The following is a 17,831-nucleotide window of genomic DNA, read 5'->3' as shown; positions in this document are numbered from 1 at the left end:
ACCTTAACTGAAAGTCAAATAATCTCGCAGAAAAGCAAGGGGGAAGTGGCAAGTGGTGGGGGTGGGCGTTTCACCGGGCGAGCATCCTGTAGCTTTAGGACGCCATATTCTGAAACCGAGTCCGGTGTTGTCACAAATTCAAGGTGTGCGATGCCCAGCATCACTAGCGGCGCCCTCCTGTTCGCTATCAGACTTAACAATTAACACATTTGCTCCCACCCTTGCTACAAAAATATACACCTAGCCAGGGCTCCTCCAGCCCCCAAAAGTGTGGAGTTTGACTTATTTGGGGAAACAGGTGTGCTGTCTTGCGCTTAACCTAGGAGGAAAAGAAAAAAAAAAACAGAAAGGCGAAAACAACATCGTAAGGATTCCCCGTGGCAGAGAACCCAAAAGAATGCTGCGGCCAGGACTGGAGATCAGGCTGCGCCCTCAGCCCCCGGGAGGCGCGTAGCCCAAGCTAGGCCGGGGTGCCTCTGCGCGCCATCCCGAGGGCAAGGGCGGTCCTCCGGTAGCCATCTGTCCCGCCCCGCCCGGAGGGACCCGCCGGGCCCCTAGTGCGCAAGCGCCGACCCGCCAAGTCCGCAGCGCGGCCGGCAGGCAGGGCGCAAGCGCGGAAGCTCCAGGCAAGGGGCGGAGCCAATTTAGGAGGGAGAGTGGAGCGCGCCTAAATCCTAGAGAGGCGGGTCCGGAGCCGGAGGGGAAGGCCCTGCTTTCTGGGAGGTCTGCGCTTCGGGCGGCGAGCTTTGCCGCTCGCCGAGCTCGCGCTTAACGAGACGATGGAGGAGGACATGGTCCCCGCCTGTGCCCATCTCAGACCTGCAGGCAGAAGTCGCAGCTGTCCGCAGGACACGAGGACTCGCGGGAAGCCGGTTCGCGGGACAGCGGGGGGGAGGGCAGCACGGCGGGTCTGCGCAGGCGCCCCGCCTTCGCAGGCCACGCCCCCAGCCGCCTTGGCACGCCCTCCGCCTCTTCGGGGAGGCGCGGAGTCGGGCGGTGGGCGGGACCCTGGCTCCGCGGCTGGCTCCGCCCCCGCGGCTTCCTATTGGGCGAGCGAGGGCGTCCCTCTCACACCGCCTTCGTATTGGCGCGCGCGTGCGGACGCCGCGCCCCATTGGTCTGTTCTGATTTGGGCACCAAATTCAAAGATTTTAAAAGTACCAGCTGGCGCCTTTTAAGAGCTACAGCTCGGCGCAGCGGCCTGTCGCCTCTTTCCTGTGGTCGCCGCCACTTCACCTGCGTCGGAGCCCGCGCCCTCCGGCATGAGCCGGCGCGTTTGCAGCGGTCTGCCCCGGCCGTCCTCCTGCCCCTGCGGCCTCGGCTCGCGGACGGTCCCGGACGGTGAGTGTGGCGGGCATCGTAGGGACGGGTTCCCCGCTCTGTGGCTGCAGCCTCATGACCGGGTGCATGTGCAGATCATGGGGTCCCGGGCCTCGGGCGGCCTCCCGGGCCAGGGGAGGAGAGTCGCCTGGTGCAGAGGGGGGACAGGTGTGTGACTGGCACGGGGTCCCACCAACCCATCCCATCCAGGTGTCCCGCCGTGGGGCCGTGCAGGTGGTGGCAGCTGCGCGCGGGATTCCACCCCAACCCCTGCATGGGCGCCAAAAGCCCCCTCCCCTCCCCCTCTCCTGCCCGAACTGTGACAGGGCTTTGGACTTCCAGACTTGCCAGAGGCCCCATCTCCAGCCCCCTAAATCCCCTGTTCATAGTTGTTTAGCTAGCTCCACTTCCTCAGTTTCCCAAACTCTTCTCCCTCTGCGTCCTGGCCGGAGAGCGCGGGAGATTGCGCTCGCGCTTATCTCCCGCCCTCCCTCCTCGTGCACCGCGCCCTCGGGGCAGCTCCCACCACCGACCCCCTCAGCATTTCTAGGGGCTCCTTCCCTGCTCCCGCCAAATGTAGAGACCCCCTTCTGTCCACCCTACCAAACTCAATGGGAAAATCAATGGGAAAAGATCTATTTTCTTCTCTTTTTTCCCCCCTCTTCTCTGAGTAAGTCTTAAGACCTGGAGTCCTCGGGGGAGGGTTTTGAAAAGGGCTTCCCCCGCCAAAAAAAAAAAAATAAAAAACATGAATTTGCCTCTTATTTAGTTGATGGTGAGAATAGAAGATTTATTTTTTTACCCCCTGTGGATTGAGAATTTAATGGTCATTTGTTTCAAAGCCTGGATGAGAGTTGAGCAAACTCAGTTGCATATAAATATAACATATATTAATTCTATATAATCTTTGTTGCCTCACAATGAAAGACAGATGGATGTATTTTACCCTAGAAATTTTTGAAGCCGACGGCAAAAAACAATTCTTTGATAATCTTCCTGCATCAGAAACGGAATTAGGTCTTTAGAGGTAGAAACTGGTGGATTAGCGCGTTGTGTTTGCAAAAGATCTTGAATCCTAAGTCAACCTTAAATGTCGGAAATGTAAAAGTTTTACGGTGGAATTCTTTTGCTCAGCTTTCCTCCCCAGGAAATACGTGCTGCCTCCTAGTTCCCTCCCTAACTTGGTTTACAGCTTTGAAGACATTTTTTAAAAATTACTTTTGTCCACTTACATATTTTTCCAAGTAGACTTAAAGGTTTTTTTCCTGTGAATTCTACTTTTGGTCACCTTTCGTCAGGTTTAAGCAGAGAAGTGAGGGGCTTGACCTTGGCCACATGGTTGGACTGAGACTGAAACTTACTTAACAGATGGAAGAACTAGAGAGTTTAATGCCAGTTTTAATTAGTGTTTGATATGGAATGTAAAGTCACTATTGATGCGAAGGAAAGGCCAGGCTTGGTGCACTTTTGTAACTCTCAAACTGGCCCCCTCCCCCACCCCACGGACTGGACTGGGGAGGAATAAAGTTCTAAACAGTGAAACATGAGTTTTATCTGTAGGTTCGTTTTAAGGAAAACCAAAAATCTCCTAATAGAATAAGCTGGTTGGAACGTTCACCAGAGATCTTTCTCATTTGAAATTTTGCTTTCTAAATTTTTACTTGTGTGGAATTGATGTTAACAATGGAGGAAATGTGAGGGAGGTTGGCTCAATGTGGGTGACTGACGCTCTTGAGTAATAGTTTTCCTCCCCATTTTGTGGATGGGAAAACTAAGGCTTTCGAGTTAATTTTTTGTCGTTTTCTCCCAGCTGGGTAAATAGTATTCTATATGATAACTGCTGGAGTCTTCAACCACAGGATATTTTCTTTTATTCTACTTAATAATACATATCTTGTGCATCAGTTAATTGGGGTCATTTGCCTGCATTTCTACCACAGCCTTGCGCCCTAGAGCCACTGGGATTCTTGTAAACACTTGTAGCCTTGATTTCATATACTTCCTGCAATTCACCATTGCCGGTGACCTAAGACCTTGTCAAATTTGGAGCCAAATTTCTTTGTGTTTAGAAAAATACAAAGGTTTTGTCTGCATGTCTCTAAAAAAGATCTATCATTAAATGAGTATCAGATGGATAAAATGACAGTACTACTAGACACGTGCCCCGTATATTGTTTGATTGGGGGGTATGGAATCAGATAACCTGCTTTTTTTATGTGTGATCAATTGATGACATAAACAGAATACAAAGTACTTCCGGTTGTTTAGGAGCTCTTAGCTTGATCTTTGGAAAGTTCTTCATCCAAGATGGATTTATATATAATATATATAATGCATTCATTTTAGATTTTTGTTTTCAGATACTTTCTCCAATTTAGAAAACAAAAAATAAAGGGACTCCTGTAGTCTGGAAAAGTTTTTTAAAAACTGGTTAAAAAAATGAAGTGTGGCCAGCATGTGAAATACAGTCCCAAGCCAGCTGGAAAAGCTCCTAAGAGCAAAACTTAGAACAGTCTGAGCCAAGAGAAGCCTCCCTGGACTAGGTTTGATGCCAGAGTTGTTCACTGAGGTGTTCTTGCTCCCGCCAGTCCTGGCTCAGATGAGGAAATGCATTAGAGAAATCTCAGTTCTGAGACATTGACTGAGGAAGCCAGAGCTGAAGGTAAATGTGCTGTCTCACCAGCTTGCCACCTGTGCCCCACCACCAGAACCTACATAAAGAGAGAAGAAAACCAGCTTCATGGTCTCCCTCTGACCACAGGTGCCTCGTGTCGAATGCATACCCTCACAAAAACATGGAGGGTGAGAGGAAGCCTACAGAAATAGCGATAGCTAGATGGAATGTGGTGGCCTGGAACGGGGAGAAGAGCTCAAGTCCCATGTAACCAGGGGCTTTGGTTAATATTCTGCTGGTTGGGACATGCGTGCCATGGTAATGCAACATGTCCATTGCTGTTGCTGGGTACATAAGGGCGCTGATCCTTGGTGTGAAACCCTGGGGTCAGGCCCATCAAGGAGTAGGGGAACATGTTAGCCCCAAAGTGATTTATATTCTGTTTCTTGTGTTCTTTTCATAGGTCGTAAAGAAGAAAGCCCTGCTCTTTGTGTTAAAATGAAGTGTTTTAATTGTGACCCCGATCTTTCTGAGCTTGAAGTGGTGAAGCCTGACAGTGAGCGGCAAGGTTCCTACAGCCCCGTGTGTGTGGAGCCTTCCTGTAAGGACTGCTTTAGAAACCAGGAAAGGGTATCTTTCATCGAGTCACCAATTGTGGGACATGATAACAACAAGGAAAATCAGCGGGTACAAAAAATACTCAACAGTTCTAGTGAAATAGAAGAAGCGCTAGAGACCAGCCAACTGTATGAAGATAGCGGCTATGCGTCATTTACCCTTCAGAGTGAACATGAGGATGGCATCCTTATTCTGGAGAATTTCAGAAACAGTACGCAGCCCTGCTTGCTGCCATCCCAGAGCCCAGACCAGTATCCCAGTAAGAACCTGCTGCCTGTCCTGCATTTTGAAAGAATGGTTTGCTCAACATTAAAAAAGAATTCCAAGAGGAACCCTAAAGTGGATCGAGAAATGCTGAAGGAAGTTATTGCCAGTGGAAACTTTAGACTGCAAAATATAATTGGCAAGAAAATGGGCCTGGAACATCTAGATATCCTTACTGAGCTCTCCCGGAGGGGATTTAAACACCTTTTAGCTAATATTTTGACGAAGCTCAGCGGCATGGACTTAATAAAGTGAGTGTTGCACACTGTATGTTAGATAACACGGAACCCACTTGTGCAGACAAGTGTAAAGCGGCCTTAACAGAGCTGGTCATGTTTGTTGGGTGGCATTTGAAATGAAAGAAAGCTTATGGAAATCTACATCTAGTCTGGTCACTTGGAATTTTGTAGTCTTGCTATTAGAAGGCTGTGTTCTGTACCGGGTGATCTGGTGTCTGAAGTGAAACAGGGTAGATGTGTTGGTTTCTATCGTTGGCTGGTTTCTGTAATCCACATTGTGGAGTGTGCCTTGTCAGTTAATATAGTGTTACAAGTGGCCAGGAGTTCTCTTATCAAATAGCTACGGTGGAGGTGTGCACACTGCTGGTTTGAAATTGTTTCTCTGGACAGATACAAAAAAAAAATTAGATGTCACGGAAGCTTGATGGAGCTTTTAAAACATTTTGGCCCTCTGGTAGTCTGGTTAAGCCTAGTACCCGGGCCTGGTCATCTAAGCAGTTTTGATGTCTAGTTGGGTGAGTGAAGCTCGCGCTGTGCTGTGTTCTTGGTTCATCTTCGCATCTTTGTCTCCTTCCCTTCTAGCTTGTCTAAAGTGAGCAGAATTTGGAAGAAGATCGTAGAGAACGATAAAGGAGCCTCCCAGCTGTACAGCAGAGCCTTGCAGAGAGTCCTGGTAAGTTCAGTGCCATTGCTCTATATCTGGGTGGTGGCTGAGGCACATGCCTTTAATTCCAGCCTTTGGGAAGCAGAGTTGGGTAGATCTTCTAGTTCAAGGACAGCCTGGACTAAAAGACTTTTGTAACTCCCTTAAATTCATAAAGCAGCACTTCAGCCTCCCGGGCAGGGGCTGGAGAGGAAGAGGAAGGGTTTGAGAGGCCGGCGATGTGCAGGTCTTCCATAGAGATCATTGCACTTCGGTTACACTTCCATAACCTGGAAAAGCTGTTCCGTGCGGACTGATTTCAAAATGAGGGCTATGTGTTAGCTTGGTCAGTTACAAGAAGAAATGAATTGTTGCCATACTGGAGTGTCTTGCTGTATAGATCAGTGGTTCTCAACCATCCTCATGCTGCGGCCTTTACTACCTCATGGTGTGGTGACCCCTCACCATGAAATTCATTTTGTTGCTGCTTCGTAACTAATTTTGCTACTGGTATGAGTAGTAATGTAAATATTTGATCTGCAACCCCTGTGAAAGGGTCATTAGACTCCTCCCCAAAAGTGTCGCAGCCCGCAGGTTGGTAAACACTGCTGGTACAGAGAAAGTTTAATTTTCTGAAGTGATTGGTGATTGTCGTAGTTATACTGATCAGTATGTGATTGGATGTGTTTGGGCAACAAATGCTACTTAGACTTAACCAGGTGACTTTAGACAAGGGATACTTAAATTCTGTGCTCAGTTTCTTTATTGGTAATGGAAATCTGTTTCAAAGGGTTACCTTAAATCTGCTGCTATGGTAGGGTGGTGGCTAATGTCTGTAATCCGGGAATTTGGGGGGCTTGAAAAGATTGAGAACTGGAGCTACATTGTGACCTCTTCTCTTTTTACCTGAACTAACTGCATGTTTGGTGACTGACTACTGCCACCTACTGGTAGTGGGGAGAATGACCTTATGCTCTGAGCAGAGCTTTGGTCTTGGTTAAAGTCACCTTGATCCCTCATAGGCTTATCTTAATTGGCACTTTCGTGAGTTTAAAATCTCCTATTAAACCCCTTTTCAAACAGGAAACCAATAAGTTGTCACTGCACACTTCAACCAGAGGGTACGTAGTGAGCAGAACGGCACTGACCTCTGTCCAGAAGTCATCGACTTGGGCTCCTACCAAAAAAGATGCTCAAGCCAAGTTCCCTAGGCAGCGTGATCAGAAGGGTTCTGCCTACAGCCGGTACAGTGAGTTCCTTGAGGTAACTATCTAATCGGTGTAATACAACTAGGGGCACTTACTGTTAAAGGGAGCTAACGTTAAGAAGTAGGGTTCCAAAGTACATGGTATCTAGTGTTTGCCACCCAATTTAATTAAGTGATAATGTTCTTTCAGTTTCGAGTAAGAAGCATTGGGGCAGTTATTGAAGAGGTCGTGTCTTCTGTCCTCCTTGTTCAAACTATTCCATACTACATTTTGTAGTGAATGCTGTCATTAGAACAGGTGGACAAAAGGGCCTTTCAGAAGGGCAGTTTGCTGTAACTCCTGAACTGTTGGGTGGTAGATACTAAAATGTCCCTGTACATATTTATCTGTATATTGGAGGCATGACTGCCCTTCCTGGTTTAGTTACTAAAATTTGTTAAAATACATGTGTGGATTTGTTTTCTTCTAGGTGGGCAAGACATTAAAAAACAATGAAAGCCTCAAAGCCTGTGTTCGCTGTAATTTCCCTGCCAAGTATGACCACTATTTAGAGCGAGCAACCTGCAAACGGGAAAGCTGTGGATTCGACTATTGTACAAAATGTCTGTGTGATTATCATACCAACACCAAAGACTGTTCAAATAGCAAACTCCTCAAAGCCAGCTGTAAAGTGACGGGCCCTTTGCCTGGAACAAAAAAGAGTAAAAAAAACTTACAAAGATTGTGACCCTTAGTAAATCAATTGCAGGTGACCTTAAGGTCACCTTTTAAAGAAATGTGAGCTTTTAATTTGAGAAGGTAAAAATAATGTCTAGAACCTTTATGCCCCTTGAGGAATAGAGGACATACAGCCTCTTAAAACAATACAGTTTGATATGAAAAAATTAAAATCCATACAAATGCAAAAGATTCATATCTTTTAAGAAAAGAAACTGGATATCTATTTGTAGTTAGATGGTAAAATAAAATCAATTCATTGGATTTTATGGCAGGTGAAGGCTGTAATTTTATGGAGTCTTTAAAACGATGTGGTTCAGTGTTGGCATCTGTGATGCTTTACCAATTGTTCTTGTCAGCTTGAGTCTGCATTTAAATGTCTGTCTTTGTCAGTGTGAGCCTTTGTCAGTGTTTCAAGTATCTGTTGTAACTTGTTTGCTTTATTTCCGCTCTGTTTTTTAATGTTTTTTATACCTGTAAATATTTCTGTTTTTACGTGCCAAAGAAAATAAATATACATAACTTAATTTTGTTTTGTTATAAATAAAATTGTTATAAGTTCAATGACGCATGCTGTTTTTTATGAACTTGTTAGCACTGGAAAGGAGCGCATTGAGCTGTGAAAGGGATTTCTCTCCTAGTGGCGGATCTATCTAGTGAGTCCTGTAGACCTGTAGATAGACACCTGTAGATGCTGCAGCTCCTTCAACATTGAAGTATGATGGGGGAGGGTCACTTTCCATGTCAAGACCAGCACATCAGAGTAGTGGGCAATTGCTTGATTTTACTTTCTGGTTTTTGTTGGTTTATCCAACAAAAATTTGTTCTAGGTAACCTGCAGTTGCCAGTGTAGCCATCTTGTCTTGCATTAGCTTATGTTCATCATGAGCAATCAGTCTCCCCACTCCTTCAGGTTTAATAACTTGATGCATACAGTGATCCTAGTGAGTGTTTGCTTCATGCAGGACTGGAAATCCGTCCCTCAGTGCTTTCCTGGCTTTGGGGATTGCTGATGAGCAAATTAGGGTTGGTTCTTGTTTTTAGGGTTTTGTGGTTTTTTTTTTTTTAATTGTTAGTTTGGTTTGATTTTGTTTGTTTTTGGTTTTCGAGGCAGGATTTCTCTATGTAGCTCTGGCTGTCTTGGAAATCACTCTGTAGACCAGGCTGACCTGACTTCAAGTCATTTCTAATGGGATTACCTATGGAAATAACTTGGTACCTGAAACTCAGTATTATTCTGTACTATTGATACTTTAAGCATGAGCAGGGCTTTTTTTTGTTGTTGTTGATATATTTTATATTTTGGTAATTTTGATTTCTAAATGTCTCCTGAAGCTGGTGGTCTATTTCCCTCCCGTAGGTTTGAGGAGTTTTTACAGTTGCATTAAATAGGTTTTCTGCATCATTGGTCTGCCTCAGCCTTTCAACAACACTGGGTCTCGGGTTTGGTTTCTTAGTTAGATCAAAGATGGGATAATTGCTTTCCTCACCACTTAATGCTGCCTAATTCCTGGGTCTGTAATTCCTGCTACTCATCAGCTTGGTCTCACCTGTTGGAGGAGTCTTAGGGCTCCTGTTGCTATTGAAACACCAGAGCCAAAGACAACTTGGAAGAGAAAGTTAATCGGTTCATCAAAAGCAGGTGTAAGAAGGTATAAGAGTTTAATTTGCATTTCTCTGATGACTACGGATGAACATGTCCTTAAGTGTCTTTTTTGTTTTGGGGGGTTTTTTTGTTTGTTTGTTTTTCGAGACAGGGTTTCTCTGTGGCTTTGGAGCCTGTCCTGGAACTAGCTCTGTAGACCAGGCTGGTCTCGAACTCACAGACATCCGCCTGCCTCTGCCTCCTGAGTGCTGGGATTAAAGGCGTGTGCCACCACTGCCTGGCTTTAAGTGTCTTTTTTTAGATTCCTCTGTTGAGGGTTCTCTGTTTAGGTCTGTACTCCATTTTCTTTATTGGATTATTTGTTCTTTTGATGGCCAATTTCTTGCCAAGATCAAAAACACTAATGACAACTTATGCTGGAGAGGCTGTGGGGAAATCGGAACACTCCTGCATTGCTGGTGGGAATGCAAGCTGGTGCAACCCCTTTGGATGTCAGTGTGGCGATTTCTCAGAAAATTAGGAAACAACCTTCCTCAAGACCTACTTTTGGGTATATATCCAAAGGATGCTCAATCATGCCACAAGGACATGTGCTCAACTATGTTCATAACAGCATTGTCATAGCCAGAACCTGGAAACAACCTAAATGCCCTTCGACCGAAGAATGGATAAGGAAAATGTACATTTCCACAATGGAGTACTACAGAGCAGAAAAAAATAACGACACCTTGAATTTTACAGGAAAACGGAGGGAGGAAACATTTTGAGTGAGGTATCCCAGACAGGCAATTATCACATGTACTCACGCATAAGTGGTTTTTAAACATAAAAAAAAAATCAGCCTACAAATCACAATTGCAGAAAACTTTAACAATGAGGACACTAAGAGAGACATACATAGATCTAATCTACATGGGAAGTAGAAAAAGATAAGATCTCCTGAGTAAATTGGGAGCGTGGGGATCTTGAGGGAGAGATGGAGGGGAGAGGCAGGGAGGGGAGCTGAGAAAAATGTAGAGCTCAAATAAAAATCAATAAATATAAAAAGAAAACAAAGCAGACAGGCCAGGAACCTGGAGGCTGGAGCTGATGCAGAGGCCATGGAGGAGTGTTGCTCACTGGCTTGCTCAGCCTGCTTTTTTACAGAATATGAGAACAGCCCAGGGATGGCACCATCCTCATCAATCACTAAGAAAATGCTCCACAGGCTTGCCTACATCCCAATCATACACAGGCATTTTCTGTCTTCTAAGTCAGCAGTTCACCCTGGGGTCAGGATACCCTGGGAGGGCCAAACTACCCTTTCCTGAGTCATATATCAGATATTTACATTACAATTCAACTAGCAAAATTACAGTTGGTCTCTAGTATGATTCTTTTTGGGGGATAGTTAGAATCTCCCCTTAGTTACCAAAACTTCTATCCCGTCATTTGAGGGAAGCCTCTAATTTAGTTTTTGAAGAAAATTTCAGCACTCGGGAGGCAGAGGCAGGCGGATCTCTGTGAGTTCGAGACCAGCCTGGTCTACAAGAGCTAGTTCCAGGACAGGCTCCAAAGCCACAGAGAAACCCTGTCTTGAAAAAAAAAAAAAAAAAAAAAAAAAAAAAAAAAAAAAAAACAAACAAACAAACAAAAAAAAATTTCAATATGTCTATGTTACTTACTTCATTCTGTCTTTAATTGGACACAGGTTATCTGGGAAGAGGAAATCCCCCTCCCCTCCTCCCCACTGAGAAAATGCCTCCATAAAATTGGCCTGTGGACACATCTGTGGAGAAGCATTTTCTTGATTACTGAGTGATGAAGGCCCAGTCCACTGTCGTTGGTGACACCCTGTATGCGCGTCTCCTGGGTGTATAAAACAGCAAGCTGAGCGAGCCACAGAGCAAACTACTATTTCTGCAGGGTCTCGGCTTCAGTTCCCGTACCCAGCTCCTACCTTCCTGCTCTGACTTCCCCTTCATGAGAGAGGACCACTGTCAACTATGAGCTGAAACAAACCCTTTCCTCCTCAAATTATTTTTGGTTGTGGGGTTTCATCGCAGATCCGAGAGTAGCTTAGGCGCAGATCGGAGAGTAGCTTAGGTGGCTGCTTTTCAAGGACATATCAAGGTATTTTCCAAATCGGCACCATCTTCTGAAGAAATGTACAAGAGTCCCATTTATTTGTCAACACTACTATACTCTGTAGTTTTTGCCACTGTACTGGCTGGGATATATAAGTAGCTCCTTCCTATAAGGCTCTTTTTGTATCCGATGATGGATGATTAGCATCTTTTCATGTTGCTTGGCGTCATCTTTCTTGGTGAAGTGAGAACTTAAATGATTTATCTTTGCATTGCTTCCCTGCTAACTTTGGGGGTTGTTTCGCTATATATTTTTATTGTTTTGTTTTCTGAGACAGGGTTTCTCTGTAGCTTTGGAGCCTGTCCTGGAACTCACTCTGTAAACCAGGCTGGCCTTGAACTCACAGAGATCTGGCTGTCTCTGCCTCTGAGTGCTGGGATTAAAAAGGTGTGCCACCACTACCTGGAGGGGTGGGGTGGGGTGGGGTGGTATATATTCCTGATCAAATTCTTTACACACCTGTGTCTTATCTCTCAATTTGCTAGCACCTTAGAGGAAATGTTTTAACTTTTTAAAAATTGTTCTGAATGATGTTCCTTTTAGAGATCGTGCATTTCTTGCTGCATCTGAGAAATGTCTAGTTTGCATACACAGCAATTTCCTCCTATGTTCACTTTTAGAAGTTTTACATTATAAACTTTACATTTTTTGTATGGGTGGGTAGACGCATTCTCTAGAGTTTACAGGTGCAGCTTTGAAGACAGCTTGCGGAAGTTGGTTCTCTCCTTGTATTGTACCATGTGGGATTGGGGGATTGAACTCAGGTAGTTAGGGTTGGCAGCAAGCACCTTTACCTGCTGAGTCGTTTTGGCGATCCAGCTGTACACTTTATCATTTATGTTTGGATCTATGACTGGTCTGCAGTTTAGGATGGTGGGAGGAGTGTATTGAAATGGGTACCCATTTGTCCCAGCTCTGTTTGTTGACACATGTCCTTTGTCCACTGGCATGCCTCTTGGGTTCCACACCACTCTGCTAAGTTTTATAATCTGACAGTGGCAGCTTTTTAATCTTTTCTGGACATTTTCCAAGTTATGTCGCCTATTGTATTTCTACATAAATCTTATCCGTTTATTAGTTTTTATAGAGCACATTTGAGTGGGTTTGCGGGGACCATATTAGCATGCCGAGTACTCTAGTGGATTTATATTAAGCAAATTTGTTTCTCTTATTCCAAACTATAAACCTTTAAAGATGCCTTTTGCTTCCTGGTGTGTGTGTGTGTGTGTGTGTGTGTGTGTGTGTGTGTGTGTGTGTTATATCTTATAGGCTAAAATCGGCAGTTCAGCAGAAATGCTGGTGTTGCTTCTGTCATGTCCCCGATATTAAGGAAAACATAAAGAACAATGTTAGCTGTCATTTTTTCCCCATGAGTTGCCTCCATTTAACTGATGCTCCTCTGTGTTGACTTTTGTCAGTATTTTTTCCTTGCAAACAGGATCATGTTGGGTATGGGGGGCAAGGCTACCACAAATTAATCTTTATTTTCTAGTGTTAAACCAACCTCCATTTCCCAAGATTAAGGCCACTTGGTCATGATATTTACTATTTACACTATTGGATTACATGTGTATGTGTGTGTGCATGTGTGTATATACACGTGGGCGTGTTGAGAAGTGCTGCACTTGGGTGCATAAGAGATGTTGACTTGTAGTTTCTTACAGTGTCTGAGACAAATCCCCATTTGCAGTTTCCTGGATGTTCATGTAAAATTGGAAGGTTCCCTTCCTTTGTGGTTATCCCACAAAGCTGCCTGGATCTGGAAAAGTGTTCATGCGTGTGTTTAAATTAGATACAAGACTCTTCAGGTCTCCATTTTTATTCACTTCTCTTTGAATAAGTTTATTATTCAAGTACTTTTCCCTGGAACAATAATTACTGAATTGGTTAGCGTGGCGTGGTCAGAATGGTCCCTTTCATGCTATGGAATCTGTAAGCGTCTTTCTTTCACTGATCAGTGCAGCTGGAATTTTGCAGCATAATGTGGTCTCTACTCACTTGGATGTGCTGGGACGATGAGAGCTCCACCCCCATTTCAGCGATGCGGTAGGCACTGTACACATTTTCTTGTTCAGAGGAAGCCAGAGGGCTAGCTTACAGCTCCCGGAAGCGTCTTCTAACACCCAGTTGGCCCAACTCTTTGAATTGAACCTAGATAAAATCTAGATCACAAGATACCATAATTACATTGGAGAAAGTACACACGTGGCATTCAGAAGTGACTGGCTTGGCCAAGCAAAGTTCAAGCTAGGAGTTCAGCTTGGCAGTGCCTGCCTTACTTGGCTCCTCTGATCAAACCAGGAAGAAGCCTGTGTTCTCTAGTGTCTGTGCCTCCCCATCCAGCTAGAGCGGGAGGTAGATGAGTGTATTGTGTCGCTTTGGGATAACCTTTCACCCATTGGTACAGATTTGCTGAGGCCTTTCTCCGCATGAAGGTAGTTCCGGCTTAGCATGTAGCAGTCCTGTGTTAATTCGTGTCTCAGATGCTGGAAATGAGAGGTGAGTGTTCCATAAAATTCCGGTGTACCCATATGCATTGCTCTTTTTGTTTTGTTTGTTTGTTTGTTTTTAGTTTCTCATGACAGGGTTTCTTTGTGTAACCTTGCCTTGATCGTTCTGTAGGCCAGGCTGGCCTTGAATTCACAGAGATCCACCTGCCTCTGCCCCCTGAAAGCTGGGATTAAAAGTGGGTGCCACTGCCTTGCTCTTTTGTGGGTGTGTCTCAACCTCAGTGCTGCCCAGTTCATGTAATCAAATGCTGTCTTCACAGATTAGCCCCGAGTTCAATTTGCCACGCACCCACGCCCTTGTGGGGAGTGCATTGGCTGTTGGGTACTAGGACATGAGTAATTCCAGAACTCTTTGTAGGAAGCTTGTTATGCCTTTTCACACAACTCGAGGGCTGTAATAAACACAGACTATGTGAAAGACAATTTAACAGTTTCTCCGCTTAGAGTCCCACTCTTGACTATAAGACATTGTTGCCTTTTCCTCAACTTCTACTTCAACAGTTTGAACACGTGGCCACGAGATGGCGCTCTTCCAGCACCGTCCTGCGAATTGAATGTAGAAGAAAAAGGGATGGAAGAATATTATTGCTTTTCTATTCAATTTATGATGCCAAGATTAGAAAATCGAGTACATACATATTGCTGTTAGGATAATTGTATTTTAAACAGTTTAAACTTTTAGTTCCAGACTTCTGCTCACTGTTTGAAAGCATCGTTCCTTACAAAGTGCAGCTCTGTGCCAACCTGTGTGGAAGCGGCGTGGAGTTAGAGGACATTTGAATCACAGCTCATCCAAGTCCAAAGCGAGATGCACTATGAATGTAGCATGCGCACCAGATACTGGAGACCCGAACTAAACAAAACAAAATTATCTGGACAATTTTCATATTGACTGCTGATGGAATAACCATACATTAGATTTGCTAGGTAATTAAAAGACTATAAAGTTCACCCAAGTTACAGAGATATCTTTTCTGGCACCTTAGTGATGTGTCAAGATAGGGGACCCTCAGAGCTCAAGTTCTTTGTTTGTTTGTTTGTTTTTTTAAAGAAATCCTTTTATTTAATAGATATGTAGGTGAGAGAACATTTGCTGGGAAAAAAAATTAAAGGATCTTTACAGACCCTGGAGGCTAAATATTCACTACGCTTTGTTGATGTGAGTCTAATATGTAAAAGGTAACTTTACCTGGAACCGAATAGGAGATGTGGTCAGACACGAGGTACACACCAAAACATTCCAACTTTGCTTACATGCGTACATGTTTGTGCGTGGGAAAAGGTGACAAGAAAGAGTGCTGGGTCCCCTGGAGCTGGGGTTACAGGAAGTGTGAGCCACCTGGCATGGGTGTTGGACCTGAACTCTGTCCTATGCAAGAGCACTGGGTACTCTCAACCGCTAATCCATCTCTCTAGCGCTACAGTGCATTTGTAACTCTGTCCTATGCAAGAGCACTGGGTACTCTCAACCGCTAATCCATCTCTCTAGCGCTACAGTGCATTTGTTTTTCCCGTGCTCCCGTGACATGGTGACGGCACCTGATCCCTTGTCGTCAGAGGTCTGCGGCTTCAGCCTCTGATTGTCTCACGAATGGACACAGATTTATTTTTTAACACGAATAAGCTTCTGTTTTCATATCATAAAGAAAAAGTAATACTGACTAACTTATATTATTAACACAATGATTAAATTAGAAAATACAGGAGAAATACTCAAACAATTGTGACATAAATAGCTAGATGTAACTATAATACCAGTTTATCATGCTCAAAATGTTAATTCTTATGTATATCTTGTTATTTATGGTAGTCAAAATGAAGGAATTTCTCCCAAAAACTCTGACTTTTGTCACCAAAATAATCGTGTGTTAAACTTTCTATCATCTTTATTACTGTGTGACTGTAAACTAAAAAGCTTTTTGTCCTCAGTAGGGAGACAAGAGAAAACAGACTTACTGCCTGGATAAAAATGTTGTTACAGGATGGAGCTAATAAGCCTTTAAATACCTTCGGAGTGCTAACATAGACATTGAAAGTTACTCATCTGCCCATATTTAGAACATCTATTGAGCACCTTCTGTGTACAATGACGCCAGTTGTCTGGGTAATGTCAAATGCAGAGCCTGTGTCCGAGTTCCATCAGAGAACTCGGTTTTAAGACCTCCTGAGAGTTAGTAAGAGATGACTTAGGTGTCCTGCCACACTGGCTAAACCTTCCTAAGTAGAAATGTTTTAGTTGTGTATTAACGACTGGCTTCCTTGCTCTAGAGGGTGGATTGGAAGTGATGTCAGTGACTGGAGTTGAATATAGGACAGAGGAGGAAGGGCTGTGGTATCAGACCACTGGAGAACTGATATTCCAGACCCAAGGTGGAGGGGGAAATGTCCTTTCTCTCCAGAAACAGACTCTAAGGCCATAGATGCAGAAGCAGTATCTATGCTATCCCTATATTCTGGGGAGATGTTGCCGGGAAAAGATAGGGGATATTTTTTACTCAAAAAGAGAAATTGAGGGGAACAGTTTCTTACCATTACAAGGGATAACAACAGTTTTTCTGGAGTCCGCTGGCCCACATGAAATGAGTGTCGGCATTGCCAAGGCTGAGGACAGAGGGGAGAGAGGACCGTATGGCCCTTCCCACCCTTCTGCATTTGTCGGAGCACCAGAAATGTTTCTGTGTTGGGGACTTGATGTGCAACCCTATGCTATTGCCAGTTTGCCCCACTGGTGTTTGACTCATATAGCCTGGTAAGTGAAGAGCTGGTATCCACACGGATTCTTCCTGAAGAGCTGTCAGTATCACGAACAGAAGGGCAGTAAGGGCTGGGGGGGGGGGTTCATTTTGGAAACCCATCAGCCTTGTGAACTCCAATGGGATAAGGACGAGAACATATTTCTTTTTACCCATCCATTCCCAAGAGGCAGTGTGCTGTAGATGCAGGACCGTGTCCTTTCAATACTGACAAAAACTGTTTTACTGAGAATTATTTTTAGTAAAATTTGAAGTGTTACCTTGGTACCTCATTGCCTTTCCCTTCGGCGTTCTGGAAGCTTTGCCTGTGTAGCTAGAACTCGAGGGATCTGTGTTGTGTGAGGAGCTTGGACACACCCTTTATATTCTTAAAGGTTGTTCCTAGATTTTCCTCTCGTTTTTCTAAGTAGTCACACTTTCGAAGAGCTGAGAATGTGGGTGAACTTGCTGTTTCCTCTTCCGGTTGTAAGGAATGGTTTCTTTCCCATCCTGTTGTTCTTTGGGTTTCCACCAGAGGGCAGAAGCAACCCACCTAATCCCCAGCTTGCAGCTGTAGTCTTCACTGTTTCAGATGAGACTTTGTGGGTTTCTTTCAAAAGCTACCATTTCATCGCTCCGAGGAATTGTGGTTGAGAGTACCCAAAGCCAAGCTCAGAGTTAGAACACCGCTCTGCTCTCCATCCTTTCCGTGCCGTGGAAAATTTCTCTGGTTTTTCTCTCTGAGCAGCAGTGTCTGTGTCCTGATAAAACATGTCTTTTGGGTGGCTGCTACTGCAAGCACTTGAAGCCAAGCTTGGTGCGCAATACTCTCTATGCAAGGAAGAGTCCCTGTGGAGTTCATGGAAATGAGGGTTCTGTATTCCCTGGAAAACAGCAAAGAGTAACAAGATGCTCAATAAAGCTACTTGTTTGGGGGATCAGGCGCAGTATGAGGGTCAACTTGTATGTCTTTCTGCCCACTTTACCTTCCACCTAGAAGGTAAACTATTATTTCCCTTGTTTATTGATTTATCTCATGTTAAAAGAATGCCCAGTACATTGTAGGTTCTCAATAAATCTTAAAACAACAACAACAACAACAAAAACCCAGAAGATATCAACTCATTGCTAGACTTTTGATAGCAATGCCTTTCATAACCACAAAGATTAGCTTTGTCCCCAGCCCACAACACCACTGGGAGAAGGTGGGATGTTTAGTAGGAAGGAAGGGCT

At 44.5% G+C, this 17,831-nt stretch overlaps 1 protein-coding gene across 1 annotated transcript; it reads left to right on the top strand.

Annotated features, from left to right (window-relative positions):
- The first annotated feature begins 695 nt into the window (after positions 1 to 695).
- Positions 696 to 8,181, top strand: Fbxo5 (F-box protein 5). The gene is made up of 5 exons (XM_075949966.1): positions 696 to 1,341; positions 4,398 to 5,067; positions 5,638 to 5,728; positions 6,782 to 6,961; positions 7,376 to 8,181. The coding sequence occupies exons 1-5, from the start codon at positions 1,263 to 1,265 to the stop codon at positions 7,631 to 7,633; spliced, it is 1,278 nt and encodes a 425-aa protein (XP_075806081.1). The 5' UTR covers positions 696 to 1,262; the 3' UTR covers positions 7,634 to 8,181.
- Positions 8,182 to 17,831: the final 9,650 nt, after the last annotated feature.

Source organism: Microtus pennsylvanicus, chromosome 1 (assembly GCF_037038515.1).
Source record: "Microtus pennsylvanicus isolate mMicPen1 chromosome 1, mMicPen1.hap1, whole genome shotgun sequence".
Lineage (NCBI taxonomy): Eukaryota > Metazoa > Chordata > Mammalia > Rodentia > Cricetidae > Microtus > Microtus pennsylvanicus.
Note: the sequence above shows the minus strand (reverse complement) of the source record. Positions and strands in the feature narration are given on the sequence as shown.